This window comes from Mustela nivalis, assembly GCF_964662115.1.
Source record: "Mustela nivalis genome assembly, chromosome: 4".
NCBI lineage: Eukaryota > Metazoa > Chordata > Mammalia > Carnivora > Mustelidae > Mustela > Mustela nivalis.
Genome location: NC_139023.1, coordinates 86,932,308 through 86,954,826, shown reverse-complemented (window position 1 = coordinate 86,954,826; position 22,519 = coordinate 86,932,308). Strand labels below are relative to the sequence as shown.

General features: G+C 33.9%; 1 protein-coding gene across 16 annotated transcripts in view; it reads left to right on the top strand.

The window, feature by feature from the left end:
- BLTP1 (bridge-like lipid transfer protein family member 1) overlaps window positions 1-22,519 on the top strand; it is a 217,015-nt gene that overhangs the window by 117,115 nt on the left and 77,381 nt on the right. For 9 of the 16 annotated variants that reach the window (XM_082726766.1, XM_082726762.1, XM_082726763.1 and 6 more), the window contains exons 44-53: window positions 2,351-2,570; window positions 3,030-3,188; window positions 4,716-4,891; window positions 8,108-8,283; window positions 12,019-12,725; window positions 13,118-13,363; window positions 13,833-13,926; window positions 15,753-15,803; window positions 18,819-19,025; window positions 19,418-19,656. In XM_082726766.1, coding sequence (XP_082582892.1) covers window positions 2,351-2,570; window positions 3,030-3,188; window positions 4,716-4,891; window positions 8,108-8,283; window positions 12,019-12,725; window positions 13,118-13,363; window positions 13,833-13,926; window positions 15,753-15,803; window positions 18,819-19,025; window positions 19,418-19,656 — 2,275 coding nt within the window. The remainder of the gene's footprint in view (window positions 1-2,350; window positions 2,571-3,029; window positions 3,189-4,715; window positions 4,892-8,107; window positions 8,284-12,018; window positions 12,726-13,117; window positions 13,364-13,832; window positions 13,927-15,752; window positions 15,804-18,818; window positions 19,026-19,417; window positions 19,657-22,519) is intronic. The other 7 variants (XM_082726767.1, XM_082726764.1, XM_082726765.1 and 4 more) reach the window with 1 other exon arrangement.

Genomic DNA, 22,519 nt, shown 5'->3' with positions numbered 1-22,519 from the left:
TCAGTTTCCCTATCTGTAAGATGGAGATTACAATAGTAACTTTTTCTAGAATATGGATGCCAAGAAATAACTGTTAATACGTGAGAAATGCTTAAACAATACCTGGCACGTAATAAGCATGTAAGTTATTTGTTGTTGTCATGGGTTATTTATGTTTTGTTAGTTTCCTTTTCTGAGCAATGAAAAGGACAGACCATATTTTAACTTTCTTTGAAAGTTTCAGTGTAGACTTACATTAATGCTCAGAACCCATAAGGTAAATGACTAACAGTTTTGCCATATTAAAATATAAAATTTCTACACAAAAAAATAATTATTATAAACAAAATAGAAAGACACATGACAAAGGGCTAATTTCCACATATATAAAGATCTTTTTTCTAATCACTAACACAAATAGAAAATTAGTTAATGGGGAGTTCACAGAGAAATACACAAATATGAACATGTATCCTCTTAAAATTAAAGAAATGTAAGTTAAAATATGAGATTTTCATTTCCACCGATCAGATTGAAAACACTAACACATTTGAATAGTGTATGTTGGTGAAGATAAGGGAAAGCAGACACTCTTCTACAGTACTGGTGGGAGTGTAAATTGTCACAAACTCTTCGAAGACCAATTTGGCAATCTGTATCAAAATTTAAAATGTAATATTCTTTCACCCAGTATGTTCATGCCCAGGAATTCATTCTAAAGAAATGAATGCTCATAAATGCCCAAAGACACATGTGCAATAATGTTCTTTACAACACTGTTTATAATAAGAAAATAATGGAACCAATATAAATGACTATTTGAGGGCCAGTAATCTAGTGTCCCCTCGCACAGAGATGCATACCGTGAAGACCTCAGAAAGATGAAGTTGATCTCTAAGTGGATATGGAATGGTCACTGAAATGCCTAAAGTAAAAGCAAAATATAGGACAATATGTATTCTCTGTCTTAAACAAGGATAAATATGTACATGTGCTTATATAGTTATAAATTATTTAAAGAGAGTAGATGAGAAACAAGAGTACTTCTAGGAGAAGGAATCTAGTAGACTGGAGCTCAAGGGATACAATTTATTAGATTGTCTTTGTGCTTTTAAAGTTTTTATTCTGTTTAAGGTATTGCTCTTTTAATTAAAACATTCAGCAATTGTTCAATATACACTTTTTAAAAGTTTGAATTATTAGGCTTATTCTATTTCTATAGTGTAGTTCAAAGTTAGGATACTTTTAAATTCTCAACTTCTTAATCAGTCTCAGATTTTTTTTCCCATTTGATGGTTTTTCCTAGCCCACAAACGTTCCTTTGTTTATGAATGATAGAAGTCCTCCAAAAAATTGAACTACAACTCTTTGTTTCAGATCTCTTCTTTTCAGAATCTTTCTGTCTGTATAGTCTTTTCTTGTATGATTTTAAACTGATCTGAAATTCTAACCTTAGATGTGTCAGAACAGATGGAGATGGGCAATTCTGCAATTTTTAAATTTTCCTCAGAGAATAGCTGGAAATGGTTTTTGGCATATTAGAACTGTACAGAGAGGGGCATCTGGGTGTCTCAGTGGGTTAAAGCCTCTGCCTTCCACTCAGGTCATGATCCCAGGGTCCTAGGATCAAGCCCCACATCAGGCTCTCTGCTCAGCAGGGAGCCTGCTTCCCCCCCACCCTGCCTGCTTCTCTACCTACTTGTGATCTCTGTCTGTCAAACAAATAAATGAAATATTTAAACAAACAAATAAATAAATAAATGAAATATTAAAAAAAAATAGAAAGAAAAAGAACTCTACAAAGAATCTCTTACAGATTTTCATTATCAGGGTACCAATAAGAGTAGTATAGTATTAAGAATTTTGGGATCGATATCTTGCCACCAGACACACTCTTCAGATTTCAAAGGGAATTAATAATTCATTGTTAAAATAAGTGAATGATAATAAAGACTATCCTTTGTTTTGTACTGTAAAGTTTTTTTTTTAATTTTTATTTTTTATAAACATATATTTTTATCCCCCGGGGTACAGGTATGTGAATCACCAGGTTTACACACTTCACAGCACTCACCATAGCACATACCCTCCCCAATGTCCATAACCCCACTCCCCTTCCCCCAACCCCCCTCCCCCCAGCAACCCTAGTTTGTTTTGTGAGATTAAGAGTCACTTATGGTTTGTCTCCCTGTACTGTAAAGTTTTAAAACACTTCTTTGTATATTTGAGATTCACCACAATCCTAGTAGGCACAATCTGTTTTGGTATTAATGTGAATAGTAACTAGCAGTAATAACAGTACTAGTTGTGGTAGTTATTAGCAGTAGTTTTTATAAGCATAAGAAAGAGCCCTATGTTGTTCCTGTTGTAGGGTATTCACCCATATCATTCTTTGAGCTATACCAGTGGGGACACTGCCACAGATTCTCCTGTGCATGTTGGCCGTACTGGGATGCCAGTGAAGGAGAGTCCAAGGAAGGAGAGCCTACTCAGCTACCTGACTGGAAGCTTCCCAAGCTTGCACAATCTCCTAGAAGGGACTCCTCAAAGAAGTAGTGCAGCTGTAAAAAGCAGCTCCCTAACGAGAACAGGTACATCTTTGGTTTTGACAATTATAAGTTTACTTCTATTTGAGAATTAATAAACAAAAAAACAGAACACAAGTTTATTTTGCTTTATTCTTTGGTTGCATACCTAATCTGTATTTTATACCTCATCTTTGAAAAAGTATTTTGGGAAACTGTTCTCTTTGTAACTTGTTGGTGTCTTCATACTTTTAGTTTGCATTTCTAAATTGTAGCTTTGGATATTACTATCAACCTATTCATGTTATGGTATGATGTGTAAACCATCCAACAGTGAATTTCTTCTTGTTATATTAAAAATAAGTTATTTATTGGTGCCTCAATATCCAAATACGAACATCATGCACTGAGTTTGAAAACATCTGCAAACAACAATTTAGTCTGACTTTTAAAAAATAATTACATAAATCACATTTTCTGCTTATTACCTAAGAAATACTATACTCAATAAAATTTTATTTTCAGGAAATACAATGGCCACTGATATGTTATCTGAACATCCCTTGCTATCTGAGCCATCATCTGTGAGTTTCTATAATTGGATGTCAAATGCTGTGGGTAATCGTGGAAGTGTGGTACAAGAATCTCCTGTTACAAAATCCGCACACAATAGTCTTCCATCAGGTATTGAGTTATCATGTTATTTTGCTTAACTGTCTAAGGGACATATGTTAATTTTAACAAAATTCTGTTTTTCACAGAATGGTCTAAACATCTCAGATGTTTAATACTGTTTAGTTGAAATTTGCCCATTTATGAAATACCTTTGGTAATACTGAATTGAGAGAATTGTAAGCAGTCACTTGGTGTTCTTATGGAAAGACAAATATGTCAAATGTGAGATCGTATGTAATTTAAAGAGTTTAAAATGTCCAGTTAATGTGGCTGACTTAATTTTCAAAATACCAAAAGGAGATTAATGAAAAAATGTGAAGAATATGGCATAATGTGCCTATAATATAGAAAATATGTTAGTTTATACAGATTCTGCTGAGATATAATAGCTTTCTTTTACTCTTATAGTTACTTAAATAATTAAGCCTAAAGGTGTATTAAGAAGAATAAAATAAGATTTTGCCTTTGAGGAGGCAATGAGGACAGTTTATTAATTTAAAATAATGCATATAAACAGCAAGAACACTGGCAGGGAATTCACCAAGAAATGTTAGTGGCTATCTGCAGAAACAAGTGGTGCCACCCTTCATTTTCTGTTTTTTCTTTTTAGGGGTATTTTTCCAAATTTATTAGATACATATAGTCTTTTTTTTTTTTTTTTTTTTTTTTTTAGATACATATGTTCTTTAAAGAGAATTTTTTTAAAGAATATGTGTAGTAGACTTTGATCCTAGGTACTGAAGGCAGCTGAAATTAGCCCAGGTGATAACTATTTGCATCACTAGCAAATTCTATTCATATAGAAAATGTGATATTATGAAATGTGTTTATAAGTGACTACTCACTCAGTCCTTTGTTTGGCTGGTATGTGGATCACTCTTGAATCTGGTACTGATTCTAATTATGACTGCATTCTAATTCTTATCATTGGCTCTTAGTTGAAGAAGGTAGAAGGAGAGTGTTTCTGCCAGCTCCCAGAACTGTTCTAGCCCTAGTTTCACTACTGCAGTTTAAATTTTGAGAAAACCAGAAAAGAACATTTCATCTTTATCACAGATCCTTTGCCTGGGGGAGTTAGAGGATAAAGGGAATACAGAGGGAAGAAATAGTGCCATTTTATTTTTGTTCTGCCTCAGAAAACATAATTGGGAAGAAATTTATATGTAGGACTCTGTGACATCTGTGAATTTTGCCCTGCTGCTGTCTATAACTCTGCTCCTCAGTGCAAAGCTGATGAGATAACAAATGCTTTTGAAAGATCTTCTGGTCAAAAAATTCTCTATTTGAATTGACTGGCTTTAATACAGACTCTATGAGGATGACTGATATTTTCTGAAATTTTAGTTTAAATTCATTTTTATTATTAAATCATGTCTTTAAAATGACCAAAAAGTGGTGTGTTTCTTACCTTCATTCCATTTAAATGGTCTGGTAATACTGCTGTAATATGGGCTTCATAAGTTTACTTTGCTGTGCCCTTTTATGTTTTTATTTCCTCATAATTCAAATTTTACTCTTGAACATTTACTCTGTTAGGTGTTGCACCCAATCTTCCTACAATACCCTCAGCCTCAGATTTCAATACCGTCTTATCTAGTGACCAGAATACTTTGGATGGAACACATTCTCAGCATAGCACTAGTCAGGATGATGTGGCAGGTGTAGAAGAAGCCAACCAAGGGTTTCCTGCTGTGCAGCTTGCTGATGCACAGGTGAGCCAGTCTGTTTGTCTGCAATTATATTAACTTCTCATTAGGTAATTCTTGACAACTGGAACCATCCAGTCATATCCACCTTGGAATTCTGGTGAAAATCTTTTTTCTGTGCTTGTCTGTCTAAAGTCTTCAGGCAAAAATGGAGGAGCCTTTTAAAAGTACATGGGTTAATTACAAATGCAAATTTAGCATCTACAGATAGATACATGCATTAAACAGAAGAGTAGTATATAATTAGTTGTCCCATATAGTAACATTTTTGTTATATGGAGATACTATATGTTATATGGAGATACTATAGGTGTTATATAGAGACACTATAGGTGAAAAGATAAGTTATTGAAATAGTTCACATAAGTGGTAAATGAAGCTTTTAACTTAGATGGTTGTGGCTTTGATAAGGTAAAAATGGCAAAATATGGAGGTCTTATTCAATTGATTAAATGTAGGAGTGGAGAGCAAAATCCTTTGAATTGTATATTTTAGTCTGAGTGATCACAAGGCAAGTGAGTGAGCGGGACCATGGGTATTAAGAGATGTTATTTTTTCAGGATGAGAGAGACTCCACCGTATTTGCATACTTAGGAGAAATTAGGAAGGTCCCGATCAGAAAAAAGAAAAAAAAGAAGGGTAAACTGATAGAGCAGAATTTAGAGAGGGATGAAGAGTGTTGGAATTTAGAGTCACTCACAGAGAAAGAGGTTTTAGACAGAAAAAATTACTTTTTTCCTCTGAGAAACTAAGAAGACAATAAGGACAGTTCACAGTTATAGAGATAAGTTTGCAGATTGATAGCTTCAATTTTCTCTTATAGTAGAAGGTAATTTATGTTAAGAAATGTGTCAGGCACTTTTAGATTTTCTTGAGATTTACTTCTCTAGTACATTGGAGTAGCTTTTAGGGACTTCATTTTTTTATTAAAAATAAATAATATAATAAAATAATAAATTAAAAACTAATTAAAAATAAAATAATTTATTTTATTTAAAAATAAATAAAATAAATAACCTTTTATTGTTGTTTTGGCCTATAGATTACATTAATTATAGTTGTTAGCATTCAACACATATTTTTAGAGATAATTATATTGTTTTATATATAAGATTTTAAAATCTTTGAATTGTATATTTTAGTCTGAGTGATCACAAGGCAAGTGAGTGAGCGGGACCATGGGTATTAAGAGATGTTATTTTTTCAGGATGAGAGAGACTCCACCGTAATATTCCTGCTAGAAACAGGAATATTAAATAATTCAGTAAAATGCTCTGTAAGGTGATTTAGATATGTGTACAGGTTGGCATGAATAGGAAAGAGAGCTTACCATAGACTCCCTAAAAGGATTGCCAGATGTGCTGAGGGCCTCGTCAAGAGTTTAGGTTAGTGTTAGGGTACCAGTGAATGTAATTATATAATTTCCTTTCATTGTTCTAGCAGCTCAGATATAGGAGTATAAAAAGATTGATTCAAAGCAGATGTAGCAAGAGAAATAAGTGATAGGAAGTTGCTAAAATGACATTTAAGCCAAGATGGGGTGGGGGAAGAAGTCACATAACTTTGGAACTGAAGTGTTGGTTGAGTTATCTCCATGGTTATAGAAGTCATTCAACATGATAAATTGGGATTTAAAAGAAAAAGAAGAAAGTAAGTTAAAAATCAAAGTTTCTAATAGGTATGGAGGATTAACAAGATGGTGGATAAATAAATGACAAACATTTAAAAAGTGGAGGATGGTTTGGACCTTGAAGAGGGAAAAGTTTTTCCCATTAGAATGAAAGGGGTAAAAACCAAGAAAGAATATCCCAAGCAAGTACAAGAGGGAGAGGGAATTTCTCCCTAAGGTTCTACTCTAGTGTATAATTGTTGGAGTTTTCTGTTATAGGCCATTTGACCTTCATAAGAGTAGCCTGTCTTCCCAAGCACAAACAAATGAGATGACCTAGAGATAATTGAACATGTAGACTTAGGTCTTAATACATAAATGGCACCTATCCATTTTAATAGTATCATTTAACTTTCAGAAAAAGATCACTGAGATGTACAGTGAAAGGATTATAAGAGGTCCAATGGCAATACTGGATAGCACCTATATTTTGGATGTAGAAGGAAGAAAAGGAACTATACTGCAAAGAATAAGCAGAGTGATTATAGTGATCAACTGCTGAACACATATTAGTTGCTTCTCTTTGGGTTACCTCTTCATGACTACAAAAATCAGTTAATAAGAGTGTAACCAGAGTGATCTATTTCCATAAGCTTGTATTCTACTTACAATGTAAAGGAAGGTTTTGGGGGTTTTTTTTGTCAGAAAATAAATGTTAAATGATACTATTTAAAGTGATACTATTTAAATATGATACTATTTAAAAAGAGGTCAGATGGTCATAACATTACATATGAAATATTTTTAATATTAACATAGGAAGGTGATAAATCATTCTAATATACCAGATTTTTATGGAAACACAGTATATATTCATACCTTTTTTATTTTTTTTTAAAGATTTTATTTATTTATTTGACTGACAGATCACAAGTAGACAGAGAAGCAGGCAGAGGGAGAGGAAGAAGCAGGCTCCCTGTTGAACAGAGAGCCCGATGCGGGGCTGGATCCCAGGACCCTGAGATCATGACCTGAGCCGAAGGCAGCAGCTTAACCCACTGAGCCACCAGGCGCCCCTATTCATACCTTTTTTATTTTTTATTTATTTATTTATTTGGGACAGAGGGAGAGAGAGCGAGCGAGCACAGGCAGACAGAGAAGCAGGCAGAGGCAGAGGGAGAAGCAGGCTCCCTGCCAAGCAAGGAGCCCGATGCGGGACTCGATCCCGGATGCTGGGATCATGACCTGAGCTGAAGGCAGCCGCCTAACCAACTGAGCCACTCAGGCGTCCCTCATACCTTTTTTAAAAGCAAGACATAGAATGATTTAAATTAGTTCACAATTTTATTCTCCTTGTCCTTTCAGACACTTGGGCAGGAGGGAGGAATCTTTGTTCTTATGATTAATTTGAGGATGAGTTGCATGTAATGGGGGTTGAAAAATACTGTTAAGTTTTAAGTACAATTAGAGTTATATTTATTACACAAGTACTTTTTTTTTGTCACAGTACAATACTGATATATGATATATGTATTAAGGTAGGGTAAGAAAAAAGGTGCAGTAAATGATGAATTATAAATTAAGCTAATTAATGAATGTGTTATGTCTTTTAGGTTGTTTTCAAACCTCTTCTCAGTCATACAGGGATTCAGTCACAGGATGCAATGCCACTCTGCTACCGAATGTACTTCGGAGAACACCTTTCATTTTCAGGGACTTTGGACTGCCTTAGAGCAGATATTGTGGATTCGGATACAGCCAAAGAGAGAAAAGGCAAAAGAGCAAGAAGGTGTCTTGTGTTATTATTCTTTTTGTGTAGAATGTTGTATACAGGTTATAACATCTTTTTTAAACTTTTTTTCCTCTAATGCTAATGAGAGTAATTTTAATATCTAAAGTACATTTGTTACATATATCCTCAGAATTTGTTTACTGTTGCAGTAGCTGAATTTTTAGGATCTTATGCATTGTAATTTTACATATTTTACTTAAAATTATTCCTAACTTCCATTCTGAGTCAACTTGCAGTATTTCCTGTTAGAAACAGGGTAGAAGTCATATTGAGAGTATGGCCATGAGAAACAAATACACAGGAATACTAAATGTAGCATGGTGAAAGTTAAGAACCATCTTTTATCGTCATTATTATCAGGGATAGTTCTTTAGTTTCGTTACTGTTTGAATAGGAGATATTATGCCCATAATAATATTTGATTAATCTTTTTTTGAACATTAAATTTTACTTTGCATGGGTCTTGCTGATGTAGCTAGGAATAGTAGAATATGGATATAGGTGGCAATTATGACAAAAAGGTTTTTGCGACATTCTTGATTTCATCCAATTTAGGTTTTTGCAGGTGGTAAATTAAAAGTAAAATGCACATGTATCACACATATAACTAAGTGAAATATGTTTTCCATTTGAAATATTCTATTTAAAATTTTAAATAATTTGACAAAGTAAGTTTAAACATTTTTATGGCAATTATTAATAAAAAATATAGCTTTCTCAAATTTTATTTCAGGTCTAGATATTCGAGGATTTTCTAATGACACGGGAACATGGAAATTACCTTGTCTTTTCTGTTAAATATAAAACAGTCACTGCTTTTCAGGTAGTGTCGCACCATAAATGATGGCAATCCGAAGCACCACAAATTGACCTTAATGATTATCAAGAGTAGTGGGGGAAAATTACCTTTGTTTTGTGATCTGGAAAAAATGTTTGTTAAAACATTAAACATTCTATTACTACTTATTATAAATGTGTAGGGAAATGAAAAATATAGTAAAACTAATATACTTAGTACATTATAATTTAAAACATTAAAAACACTGAGAATTAAAGTGTCCTACTTCACTCTAAAATTCTCATCAAAGGATAGTTTGAATAGCCCTTGCCATCTTATTATATAACTTGCAATGCAAAAAGAGCATCCTTTATGTACCTTGGCATAATGCTATACTCCATTCTAAGTACTGCTGAGTTTCCAACACTTTTTCCTTTGTACTTTTAATGTAATAAAATAACATTATGAGTTCCTTCTACTATGAAATTTTTTGCCAGCATCACTTCTCTGGGATATTGTCATCCTTTTTTTTTTTTAAACGGCCACTTTCCTCTTTATGCCAGTAAGTTTGCCTTCACTGAGTTCCTCTAGCTGTATATCTATAGTTTCTAGAACAGTAGAAGTATCAACATTTCCGCAGTTTCTTCTATAACTCCATTTACTTTTATTTTAATTTCACCACTGGCATTATCATTTTTTTTGTTTTGTTACTGCATTTTTATCTTTGCTGTCCAGGTCCCTTTTGATTATCAATTTTTTTAAATGTCATGTGGATTTATCATGAGGAGGCAACACAATTACAACTTTACAGTCTGTGCTTGAAATGAATAACAAATGTACATTGACCAATCACTGACATACGTAATGTGATTGATTAATGATCATGGTTCCATCTGTTATTTACATAGTGATTTGTGGACTGAAGAGCTAGCAGCTAGTTTGTACTTGATGCAGTTATTTGCAATACATTTTAGTTTAAGATTTAAACCGTGTTATTAGGAAACTGGTGTTATGTAACTGAAATCCATTCACATTGGAATCATCAAATTCAGACTCCAAAACATTAATACAAACTTATACTCCCTAATTACAGTTAAAAGCTCTGTGCTAAACTTGTATTTCTATTTGCAATAGCTGATTTTCTTATATATATATATATACATATATATATATATACACACATACATATGCACAGTATATGTGTCATCAGTAGATATAATTAATTTATATATAATTAGATTATATGTATTTAATAATTATAGTTAACAGCCTACTTATTGGCTTACTAAATGCTATATAATATAATATTGTCTACCACAGACTAGAACTTCATCTGACCATACTTTATGTTCTCAGAGAGGTTCTTTGAGTGACTTTGAACTTACTGCATTTGATCTAGCTGAACTTAACATTCCTTTTCTTTTTCTACTACTACATCAGTTCTGAGTACTCTACATTCTTATTACTGGTCCATGATTAGCTTTGATTTCTCAGATCTCCTATTTTTCCACCTTAAACTCTATTTGGAGATTTCTGTCACAGTACACTTTCCTGGTCATCAATTTCAGGTTTTTTCCCCCAACATTTGGAATGTTATTCATTCTGCTAGTTACTATACATTATTATTGGGTAATAATATGTGTAAACATACATATTTTCTTGTGTAAACCTACATATCCCATCCTGTAAAGCCAGGATATTAAAATATTTAGCATAGGTTCTGGCATGTAGAAGTTCCTATTAACATTAGTTTCCTCATATCTTTGCTGTCCCTAGACAAGATAATTGAACATAATAGGGACTTAATAAATATTTTTAAAATTTAACTTTGACTCTGTGGTGCCCACGCCAGCTCTTTATCTGTCTGGCAACTTTTGTCATAAGTGACTGCTTCATTATATACCACTGTTTTTTCCTCCTTTTACTTGAATCTTCTCTCTTTGAGTCTTTCTTACTTCCTTCATGTTTTCAATTCTTGTTTTTGTGATTGTGGATTATTTTAATTTCTTTTGAGCCTTCTTTCTCCTGTCCATTCTACTTATCAAAATCCAGTCTTTCCTTCTTTAACTACAGGCTTAACAATGATTGTAGTCTTACTATGAGTTTGTACATTTTCATGGATTATACTCCAAAGTAAGGTTTTTCTTAAAACAATATTCATTAAAGAATTATTATTCTCTATAAAATCTTTAAGTTAAATTGCATCAAAGCTTCTGTTTCTTTTTTCTATTAGAAAAATTTGACCTACGTGACTATACATTCATATTGTACATGGAAGAAGAAGGAAAAAATAATATTTTTTTTCAATTTTGGTGGCCTGTAGTTTGTTGTTCTTGGCAGCTGGTTTACAGAAATCTGTGACAGTTTGGCTTTTAAGTATCACAATTGCCTGTAATATTCCTATATGAAAATTTTCAGATAAGCAGGAGGATTTGCCCAAATAATTCTCATAGTTTTTAATGTGCATTTTTCAGTTTTTCCAGTGTATTCCTCCCCACTTTCATTTTGGCAAAGTAAGCTAGTAGGGTTTCATTTTAATAGCAAATTAATTTATATAAATGTAGTGAGATTAAATTTATAAACAGATGGGGAGAGGATGTTTAAGGGAGGCACCCTAATTAACCGATAATTAACTTTAAATTCCATTGGAGTATACTACCATATTGGCTAGGAAAAATGTTTAATTACTTCACTGAAATAATTAATATAAATCTGATCTTAACTAGTCAGTTATGGAATAAGATCAAGAGGGAAGTTTTAAGGCCTAGATTCCAACATATAAAAGGTTGGCCTCATGAGCAAATTCTAGTTGATCTCTTGCTTAAAATTATTTAAATGTTTTATAACATGTTTTACCTTAGAGGTAAACAAACTAATAAACTAATAAAGATTGTGCATCTCTGGGGAAAAGGAAATTAAGTCTTGACATTTTTTTCTTTTCTCCTCATTTTTAGGCAAGGTCATGTGAATCTTCCTCCACTTGAGTTCAAACCAGCATTAATGTTGGAAACCTTTAGCATCAGCGCTGTTGTAATGGAAAAGTCAGTGTGCACCCCTCAGAACTCTACCAGTGCTCTTTCTTTTCATGATCTCAACAAACGGTATTATAATACCTTTCACTGTAACTTTACTATTTCTTGTCAGTCAATAAGCCAGCATGTAGATATGGCTTTGGTTCGTCTTATTCATCAATTTAGTACAATGATAGATGACATCAAAGCAACTCAGACTGACATTAAGCTTAACAGATATACAGCTGGATCGGCTTCCCCAACACCTACCTTCAAAACCAGAAAACATCGGGATTTTCGCTCGTCTGACTTCAGCCGCAGTTCTAGAGGAAGTCTGAATGGTGGCAATAGAGTAAACAATGCAAAGAACAAACGGACCAACAATGAAAATAACAAAAAGGAATCTCGAAACAAAAATTCTTTAGGAAGATCTGAAAGAAGAACTTCAAAAGTGTCTAGGAAGGGTTCAAAAGATGTGGTGGACCATATGACTATTCACATGGATGACTCTGATTCAATTACAGTGTCAGAACAAAGTGAGCCTTCAGCTGAGTGCTGGCAGAATATGTATAAATTACTTAATTTCTATTCACTTATCTCTGATCCAACAGGAATATTGGAAAAGTCTTCAGAAACATTTGGACCAGCAGGTAATGGATATCTTTATATTTGAAAAATGTCTTTTTAGAACAGCAGTAATACTAAAATAGACAGGTTGTTGATCGTGTTTTCTTAATGTTATAAGTAGATAATTGAAATGCCAAGAAAATTGTCAGTCATCCATGGAGAGAAGATAGTAATGGCAGTCAGATAATGCGCAACCCCATTTCCTGTCCTTCCATACACAGTTGATCTTAAAGATTCAGGCATACCTGCTTTCAAATATCTATTATTTTACTGTCAGTATGATCATGGGAAAATGTTGAAAAATTTTAAAAATCATTTTGGTGAGTGAGAGGGCTGGTTTGGAATATGAAGAAATGTAAGATGGTGTTTGGGGTGTTCTTCGCTTTTACATTCCATGTTTTGTTTCCTTTTAAAGGAGTTCGGAGCCCTACAGAGCCGACATGTAAAGTTGTGTTTGAGAATGAACAAGACAGTAATAGTTTGACTAAGACACAGAGGAAACGTAGCTTGGTGACTTCTGAACCTCAGCATGTTACTCTAATAGTGTTTGGGATTGGCATGGTGAACCGCACACACCTGGAGGCGGACATTGGGGGGCTAACAATGGAATCAGAACTCAAGAGGATCCATGGTAGCTTTACACTTAAGGAAAAAATGAAAGGTAGGATGATGTTCTAACACTGTAGTTCTACTTTTCTGAAAAAAGCCTATGCCACGTCTCTAAAATTCCTACTTGGCAGTTTTTCTTCAAAAAATGAACTTTCCCATTAATATGGATCAGGAATGCTGCTTTATATAGTTTCTTTTCCCATTTTTTAAAATTTTCCATGTTTTCTATACCAAGTATTACTTCTGAGATTTAAAGTGCTATTAGGCTATTTAATACATGAATGGCATATTAAACTATATTTTTCATTACTCCAATTTGACATATAAGATGTATATATAAATATATGATGCATAGAAATAAAAAATTTTTAAGTAGTTCAGAAATAATTTAAGTTTTATTATAAATAAAACTTTTGAATTATCTTTTATCAATGAATGTATTGTGGATAAAATGCAACTTTAATACAAAGTACAATAATTTATTTCCAGGTTTCACATAATTCTTTTTTCTTACTTTTAAGATGTTTTACATCAAAAGATGACTGAGACGTGTGCCACTGCTCATATTGGTGGGGTTAATATTGTGCTGCTTGAAGGGATTACACCAAATATACAGTAAGTGTGTCAATTTTTATTACTTTCTTAAAACTGTTTATTACAGTTTTACAGAAAACTTAAAATTCATTGGATGAATCCCATACATACTGAGTTTTGAGATGTGTATACATTATGTTACCAGATACTATAGTTCTGTCATTAAGAACATCACCAAATGAAATGTTTTCAGAAAAACTTTTTCCCTTTCTACAATTGGTTTACCCCTGCACCCCTCAAAAAAATTGACTCCAGGAACACTGTAAGATCGTATAACAAAAAATGATTATAATGCAAACTTCAGTTAAACATACAACATGCAAAAGCTTACATAATTCAAATAGTTAAAAATTTTAGTCAAAGAATACAGACTGCCTCTTGATTTTAGGTTAAGTAATCATTACTCAAATTCATGCTGGGCTTTACTAGATCTTGCCATTTTTCATTTAAATAATTTAATAATAAGGCCTATGAGATTCTTAAAATAATATAGGTAGTCTTTAATAGTGAGTATACCATACCTTATCACTTTTCTTTTGATTTTTTGCTCTTAACCTTTTCTTTTTAAGTCCTCCTCTTAGATCTATTCTGGATTGAATTTAACCATTGGCTTTTGTTCATATGCTTGGGAGCATATATCTTAATTCCTAACTTCCTTTCATTGGAGCAGCTTTGATAATTTAGGTCTGATTTTGAGAATATGCTGTTTCTTAATGTTATAACTAGTTAATGTTCTGTCATCTTATAGTGAATCTGTCATACTAAATACTGACTAAATAGAAGATTTTGTTCACCTGCATAAAAATTAAGTATTAATCATGTATGGGCTAGTGACAGTTCTATTCATATTTTAAACATGGGTGATGTGATAACTGTCTTAGAGAACATTTCCTTGAAATTGTTCATTGAGGCTTGTGGTGTGGTTTGGAACTGTAAACCTAGATCCAAAGAGTTTATTTCATAATAGCTGCCTCCATGGTCCAGATCACATTTCCTAAGCAGTCTGGAAAGACGAGGAAATTATAGTAGTTATGACAGACAAGATATTTTCTGATAATTCAGTGTGGGAGTAGGGGGATTATGATGCAGTAATTGCAGTCCTGACAAGGACCTTTTGTGAGCCAGGAGCCTCACATAGATTTAATCCTAATCCGAATCCTGTGAACTGGGGTGGTTTTATCCCACTTTACAGAGCAATAAATTGAGATTTGGAAAGATAAAAGCGTGTGTCTAAAATACTTAAAATCCTACAGTCAGAATTGTTGTCTGAACCTGTGCTTCTGCTAAAACTCACTGCACACCTTCAGTTCCATGGTTCCATCGCTGGCTCTAAATTGAAAGTACCATGGCTACTTTAACTTTTGCAGCAAGTAAAACAAATTTCTCTAGTTGTCTCAGGTGTCATATTTCCTCTTTCCTCTTGAACCGTTTATCTCTATTATCTGTTATCTCTTAAGGGCTTCAAATAGTCTCTAGACTTGCAAAACATAATATTTATAAAACAGATTTTTAAAAAGTATTATATAGTTATATTTCTTGCCTTTGGGAAAAAAAAAGTAAAGCTCCCTTAACTTTTTTTGTGGAAAAATAAAAGTTATTAATTATTCAGTGCCAAAGTCTAGTAGTGTTAAGATGTTCTGGATTTATTCTTTGGTTTTTCATTTCTGATTTCAGTTAAAAGGAAATGAATCTAAAAAAAAAAATGAGAAGTTTCTTTGAGGGAAAATTTTAAAAGTGGAAAATAAGAAAAGCATTCCAAATGATTGATCATACTGTACTAATTTATGTATGAATGTTTATTTGCTTTCTTTTTGTTTTCCTGCTTTCTCTTGAATCTTCATCTGTAGACTGGAGGATTTTCCTACATCTCCTACCAGCACAGCCAAACAAGAGTTTCTGTATGTCATATTATTTTTCCCCCCCATGGGCATTGTGATTAACATAGTATTAAATAGTTTTAAAGAAATATTTAGATTATCTGCATGGCTGTGAATGTATGTAGTTGTTATTTTGTAGCTCTAATGTAGATCCTTTTATAGATTAAAGTTTACTGACATTCAAGGAACACACAGTGGTAAGGGCTACCTTTTGATAATTCACACTTTGTTTTGTTGAAAGATTTTAACACTAGTTATGTGTTGCTTGTACTTTTTTAAAGACACCTCACTGTTAAGATTTATATTATCATAAATCCCTCTTAACATCTGATGTGATAATAGAAACTAAAAAGTTTCACTTGTGTATGAGTTTTCACTAATTACAAAAATAATTATTAACAACTTAATATACGAAAGCATTGACACATCTTAACTATATAGTTTTATTAAGATGAAGAAAGTTAAAAGAAAAATAAGATGAGGAGAGGAGAGTTTACTACTCTGTTGACATATTTTATGAATGACTTACTATATGCGCTTTTATATTTTGAGTGGCTTGATTTGACCCAAATATATCTGATATTTTGTGGTAGTGATCCATACTGAATGTCAGTAATTTAAATATCCGTTACATGAGTCTTGCATGGAGGTGGAGATAGAGTAGAGATAACGAAGCCCCAGAGTAAATCCTCAGCTTACTCAGTTTATAGAATAGAGAAGGATGGGGCCTGCATTTAAGACTCTGTAGCCTGGACTCAGGAAGTAAAAGAAGATGGGGAAAAAGTACTTGCCTCATTAGGCACTATAGTCATTGTAGCTGATCACAGTAGATCTATCAGAACCTTTTGAGGGTAAAATACCACTTTCAATGAATGCTTTAACAAGATTGTTGGTCACTTGCCATGAAGTTTTTGTGTATATGAGGCATGTCTAGGGTGCTACATGTTGTTACAGTCTTTTCTTCAGAGAGATTTTGACCACTTCTTTCTTGTGTAAAAGTCTTATATACACTACATACTGTAGGACCTATATTAAGTGACAACTCTCTTCAAGAATGAAATTATGAATAGGTAACTCACCTAGCAGCTTGTAAACTTTAATTCTTCATTCTGGTTCTCCTATGTCTTTAACATGCATAGTTTGACAGGAATTAATGTTAATCAGACATCCTCTGTAGTTTTTAGCCTAGTTTGATCAGGATAGGTCTATCATGTTGTCCAGCTAGAAGAACACTCACATTGTAGTGGTAGGCATCTTTTATACAGACTACAGTGTGAATGGGACCCTCTGGTCCTGGACAGCACAACACCTGAAGTCCTTAACATAAGAATTTTCAGTGGAGATATCATAGTAGGATCCAATGTAAGAGAGCAGTCAGCCCCATTAAGCTTTCCATTTTTACTTTTGCTGTATACCTGAAATTCCAGTGTGTTATATGTATGGTTATATAAATGAAATTAATATTTAAGCAGACTTCTATAGATTATAAAGGAAAAAACAGTGAGATAGGTATAGAATTTTACTGTTGTGACAACAAGATAGAGTTCTTTGTATACTTAGTTTCATTCAGTAGATGGATACTGTTCACAAGTAAAAAGTTATTTGCATTTTAGCACCATCTGAGTGTTCTGGCTTATGTTGAAATTGAATTTAAAATGAAATCTCATTTATGACAAAAGTAGCTTTATTTATGATAATGTTTAAGAAAAGATACCAAATTCAATAACTAGTCAGTATCCCCGAATCTACTTTTATGCTGGTTAGACCAATTTCATAGATGACTTTTTTTTTCTAGTCAGTGGATAGTCTCTGAATAACAGTTGCCTTTGTAGAAGAAAACCATATAGTTCTCCAGTAATTTTTAAAAATTTTATGTAATACTTGGATTTCATTGTTTGTAAATAATCAACACCTCTGATAGAGCCATTATTACGCTTCTCAGGGTTTATTTTAATATAAGTTAAATGTGATAAATTGATTGCTTAGATCCTTGAGACTATAAATAAATTCTCAGCAAATCCTCTGCAGTCTAAATAGAGATAAATGTATGTGAACTGACCTGTAGTTAATAGGAAATTTGCATTTTATATGTTGTTTGGCTAAAGCTATTTATTTTCAAGAATCCTTTGCCCATTTGAAAGATAATATTTATGTTTGAAGCTATTCTATTACTAACTGGGCCCTCTGTGGCACAGTTCATTGACATGAACCTTTGCATTCTATGCATGAAAACTGCTTCATCATGGCTTCTGCATAGATCACACATTGTCTGTGGAATTCCACAGCTATAGTGGAGGGAGTCATTCCTCTGCTCTACTTCTTTCTGCTTATTGTTTCACAAAATTCAATGAGTGCCACCATGCTCAGTGAACTGTTGTAGGCATTTTAAGCGAGAAAAGAAATCAAGAAAGATAGTATCTCTGCTTTATGTCTATGTCAGTAAAGCTTACTAATTTTTAACTAAGTAGTAGTTGCTTATCAAGAAATGGACTTCTAACATTTCTTTGAGACTTGCCGAAAATTTTAAAAAATGGAAAAGACAAGTTAAATTTCTTCCTTCTTGTTAATTTCTTCTAGCATATTAGATGATTGATGAATTCCTTTGATTAGATTCTAAAAAGTATAGTGAGTATTTTGTTAGATATTCAGCATCTATGCTTTCTTAGTGGTTACACATATCCCTAAAAGAAGCTGGGGACAAAAAGAGGAGCTCTGAATGGAGGAAAAATAAAGATGGAATTTTGTGTGTTGTATACATGTAGTATGTCAGTGTTCATTCTTTTACTTATAAGCACATACATGTTTTCTTCCATAAACTGTTAAGATGTAGAATGGTTTTCAATGAAAATAATATAAAATAAATATATTTCAATGTTTGTATAAAATATTTCCTCAATATATGATTTAAATGCATGAAAAATCTTAAGTCATTTAGTTCATTGAATGATTTAAAAGCATTGTCTTACTCTGAAAATACTTTTTCAACATTACTCTTTACTTGGCTGTCTTTTAATGCTCCTCCTTCTTTATTAATAGAACTGTAGTGAAATGTAGTATTGCCAAGTCACAAGCCCTTTACAGTGCTCAGAGAGGGTTGAAGACTAACAATGCTGCCGTGTTCAAAGTAGGAGCTATCAGCATCAACATTCCCCAGCACCCTGCCACCTTACATAGCATGATGGTTCGAAGTTCCCACCAACTATCTAAGCAGATCTCAGATCTTATCAGACAGCCTTCTACAGCGTAAGTTATTTCTTCAAGTTCTCTGGTTCTATGTAATACTTTAAATTGGTCTTTGGTGTGTTAACAGTAGTTTAGAGGAAGTAGTAAAGTACACAATGCTTAAGTCATAGAATTTGAAATCAAACATGAGTCTTAACTCTAGTTTCAAATTAACGATATGATTGGCCTTGACAGTATAATATTCATTTGTATTTTTATTATTTCTTGTTTACTTTTCTAGATCATCATTTTTCTGTGGCTTTTTTTTAGGAAGTCTTAAGGTGGTCTGGTATTAGAAGACCTCTGTATACACTTAATTTTCACTATTTTTCATTATGAATTCTAGTAATTTCATAGAAGAATATGGTAGCTGTTCTAATTACATATTTTTAAGTGATTTTTTTGTTTTATAGCCCACAGCCTATGAAAGAAGATATTGCAACACCCCTACCTTCTGAAAAAACTCCAACAAGTGTTAATCAGACTCCTATCGAAACAAATGAATTTCCTCAGTTACCTGAAGGTTTAGAAAAGAAGCCCATTGTTCTTAAATTCAGTGCCATGTTAGATGGTATAGCCATTGGAGCAGCACTTTTACCATCTCTGAAAGCAGAATACAAAATGGGAAGAATGAGAAGTCATGGGATGACAGGTAACAATGAATTCAGTCTCTTAAAATTTATGATTGGTTTGAAAAATTAGTAATATTTTGATGAAAAGTACTTTTTGTTTTGAAGATACTATAGTAAAATTTAAATAATTTTAATGAGAACACTTGTAAATTTCATTAATGATATTCTTCAGTCAGGTAAAAAATACCAGTTACGTATTCCTTGAATGGCCAGCAGTGACCCTTTTTTTATCTGAACTCTTCAGAGCTATTCAACTATTGAGGCCATTTCTCTTTTTTTATTATTATAATTTTTTATTTTGTATAAACATATATTTTTATCCCCAGGGGTACAGGTCTGTGAATCACCAGGTTTACACACTTCACAGCACTCACCAAAGCACATACCCTCCCCAATGTCCATAATCCCACCCCCTTCTCCCAAACCCCTCCCCCCAGCAACCCTCAGTTTGTTTTGTGAGATCAAGAGTCACTTATGGTTTGTCTCCCTCCCAATCCCATCTTGTTTCATTTCTTCTTCTCCTACCCACTTAAGCCCCCATGTTGCATCACCACTTCCTCATATCAGGGAGATCATATGATAGTTGTCTTTCTCTGCTTGACTTATTTCGCTAAGCATGATACGCTCTAGTTCCATCCATGTTGTCGCAAATGGCAAGATTTCATTTGTTTTTTTTTTTTTTTAAAGATTTTATTTATTTATCAGAGAGAGAGAGAGAGGGGGAGAGAGCAAGCACAGGCAGACAGAATGGCAGGCAGAGGCAGAGGGAGAAGCAGGCTCCCTGCTGAGCAAGGAGCCCGATGTGGGACTCGATCCCAGGACGCTGAGATCATGACCTGAGCCAAAGGCAGCCGCTTAACCAACTGAGCCACCCAGGCGTCCCAAGATTTCATTTCTTAATGGCTGCATAGTATTCCATTGTGTATATATACCACTTCTTCTTTATCCATTCATCTGTTGATGGACATCTAGGTTCTTTCCATAGTTTGGCTATTGTGGACATTGCTGCTATAAACATTCGGGTGCACGTGTCCCGTTGGATCACTACGTTTGTATCTTTAGGGTAAATACCCAATAGTGCAATTGCTGGGTCATAGGGCAGTTCTATTTTAAACATTTTGAGGAACCTCCATGCTGTTTTCCAGAGTGGCTGCACCAGCTTGCATTCCCACCAACAGTGTAGGAGGGTTCCCCTTTCTCCGCATCCTCGCCAGCATCTGTCATTTCCTGACTTGTTGATTTTAGCCATTCTGACTGGTGTGAGGTGATATCTCATTGTGGTTTTGATTTGTATTTCCCTGATGCCGAGTGATATGGAGCACTTTTTCATGTGTCTGTTGGCCATGTGGATGTCTTCTTTGCAGAAATGTCTGTTCATGTCCTCTGCCCATTTCTTGACTGGATTATTTGTTCTTTGGGTGTTGAGTTTGCTAAGTTCTTTATAGATTTTGGACACTAGTCCTTTATCTGATATGTCGTTTGCAAATATCTTCTCCCATTCTGTCAGTTGTCTTTTGATTTTGTTAACTGTTTCCTTTGCTGTGCAAAAAGCTTTTGATCTTGATAAAATCCCAATAGTTCATTTTTGCCCTTGCTTCCCTTGCCTTTGGCATTGTTCCTAGGAAAATGTTGCTGCGGCTGAGGTCGAAGAGCTTGCTGCCTGTGTTCTCCTCAAGGATTTTGATGGATTCCTTTCGCACATTGAGGTCCTTCATTTATTTTGAGTCTATTTTTGTGTGTGGTGTAAGGAAATGGTCCAATTTCATTTTTCGCATGTGGCTGTCCAATTTTCCCAACACCATTTATTGAAGAGGCTGTCGTTTTTCCATTGGACATTCTTTCCTGCTTTGTCGAAGATGAGTTGACCATAGAGTTGAGGGTCTATTTCTGGGCTCTCTGTTCTGTTCCATTGATCTATGTGTCTGTTTTTGTGCCAGTACCATGCTGTCTTGATGATGACAGCTTTGTAATAGAGCTTGAAGTCTGGAATTGTGATGCCACCAACATTGGCTTTCTTTTTCAATATTCCTTTGGTTATTCGAGGTCTTTTCTGGTTCCATATAAATTTTAGCATTATTTGTTCCATTTCTTTGAAAAAGATGGATGGTACTTTGATAGGAATTGCATTAAATGTGTAGATTGCTTTAGGTAGCATAGACATTTTCACAATATTTATTCTTCCAATCCAGGAGCATGGAACATTTTTCCATTTCTTTGTGTCTTCCTCAATTTCTTTCATGAGTACTTTATAGTTTTCTGAGTATAGATTCTGTGTCTCTTTGGTTAGGTTTATTCCTAGGTATCTTATGGTTTTGGGTGCAATTGTAAATGGGATTGACTCCTTAATTTCTCTTTCTTCTGTCTTGCTGTTGGTGTAGAGAAATGCAACTGATTTCTGTGCATTGATTTTATATCCTGACACTTTACTGAATTCCTGTATAAGTTCTAGCAGTTTTGGAGTGGAGTCTTTTGGGTGTTCCACATATGGTATCATATCATCTGCGAAGAGTGATAATTTGACTTCTTCTTTGCCGATTTGGATGCCTTTAATTTCCTTTTGTTGTCTGATTGCTGAGGCTAGGACCTATAGTACTATGTTGAATAGCAGTGGTGATAATGGACATCCCTGCCGTGTTCCTGACCTTAGCAGAAAAGCTTTCAGTTTTTCTCCATTGAGAATGATATTTGCGGTGGGGTTTTCATAGATGGCTTTGATGATATTGAGGTATGTGCCCTCTGTCCCTACACTTTGAAGAGTTTTGATCAGGAAGGGATGCTGTACTTTGTCAAATGCTTTTTCAGCATCTATTGAGAGTATCATATGGTTCTTGTTCTTTCTTTTATTGATGTGTTGTATCACATTGACTGATTTGCGGATGTTGA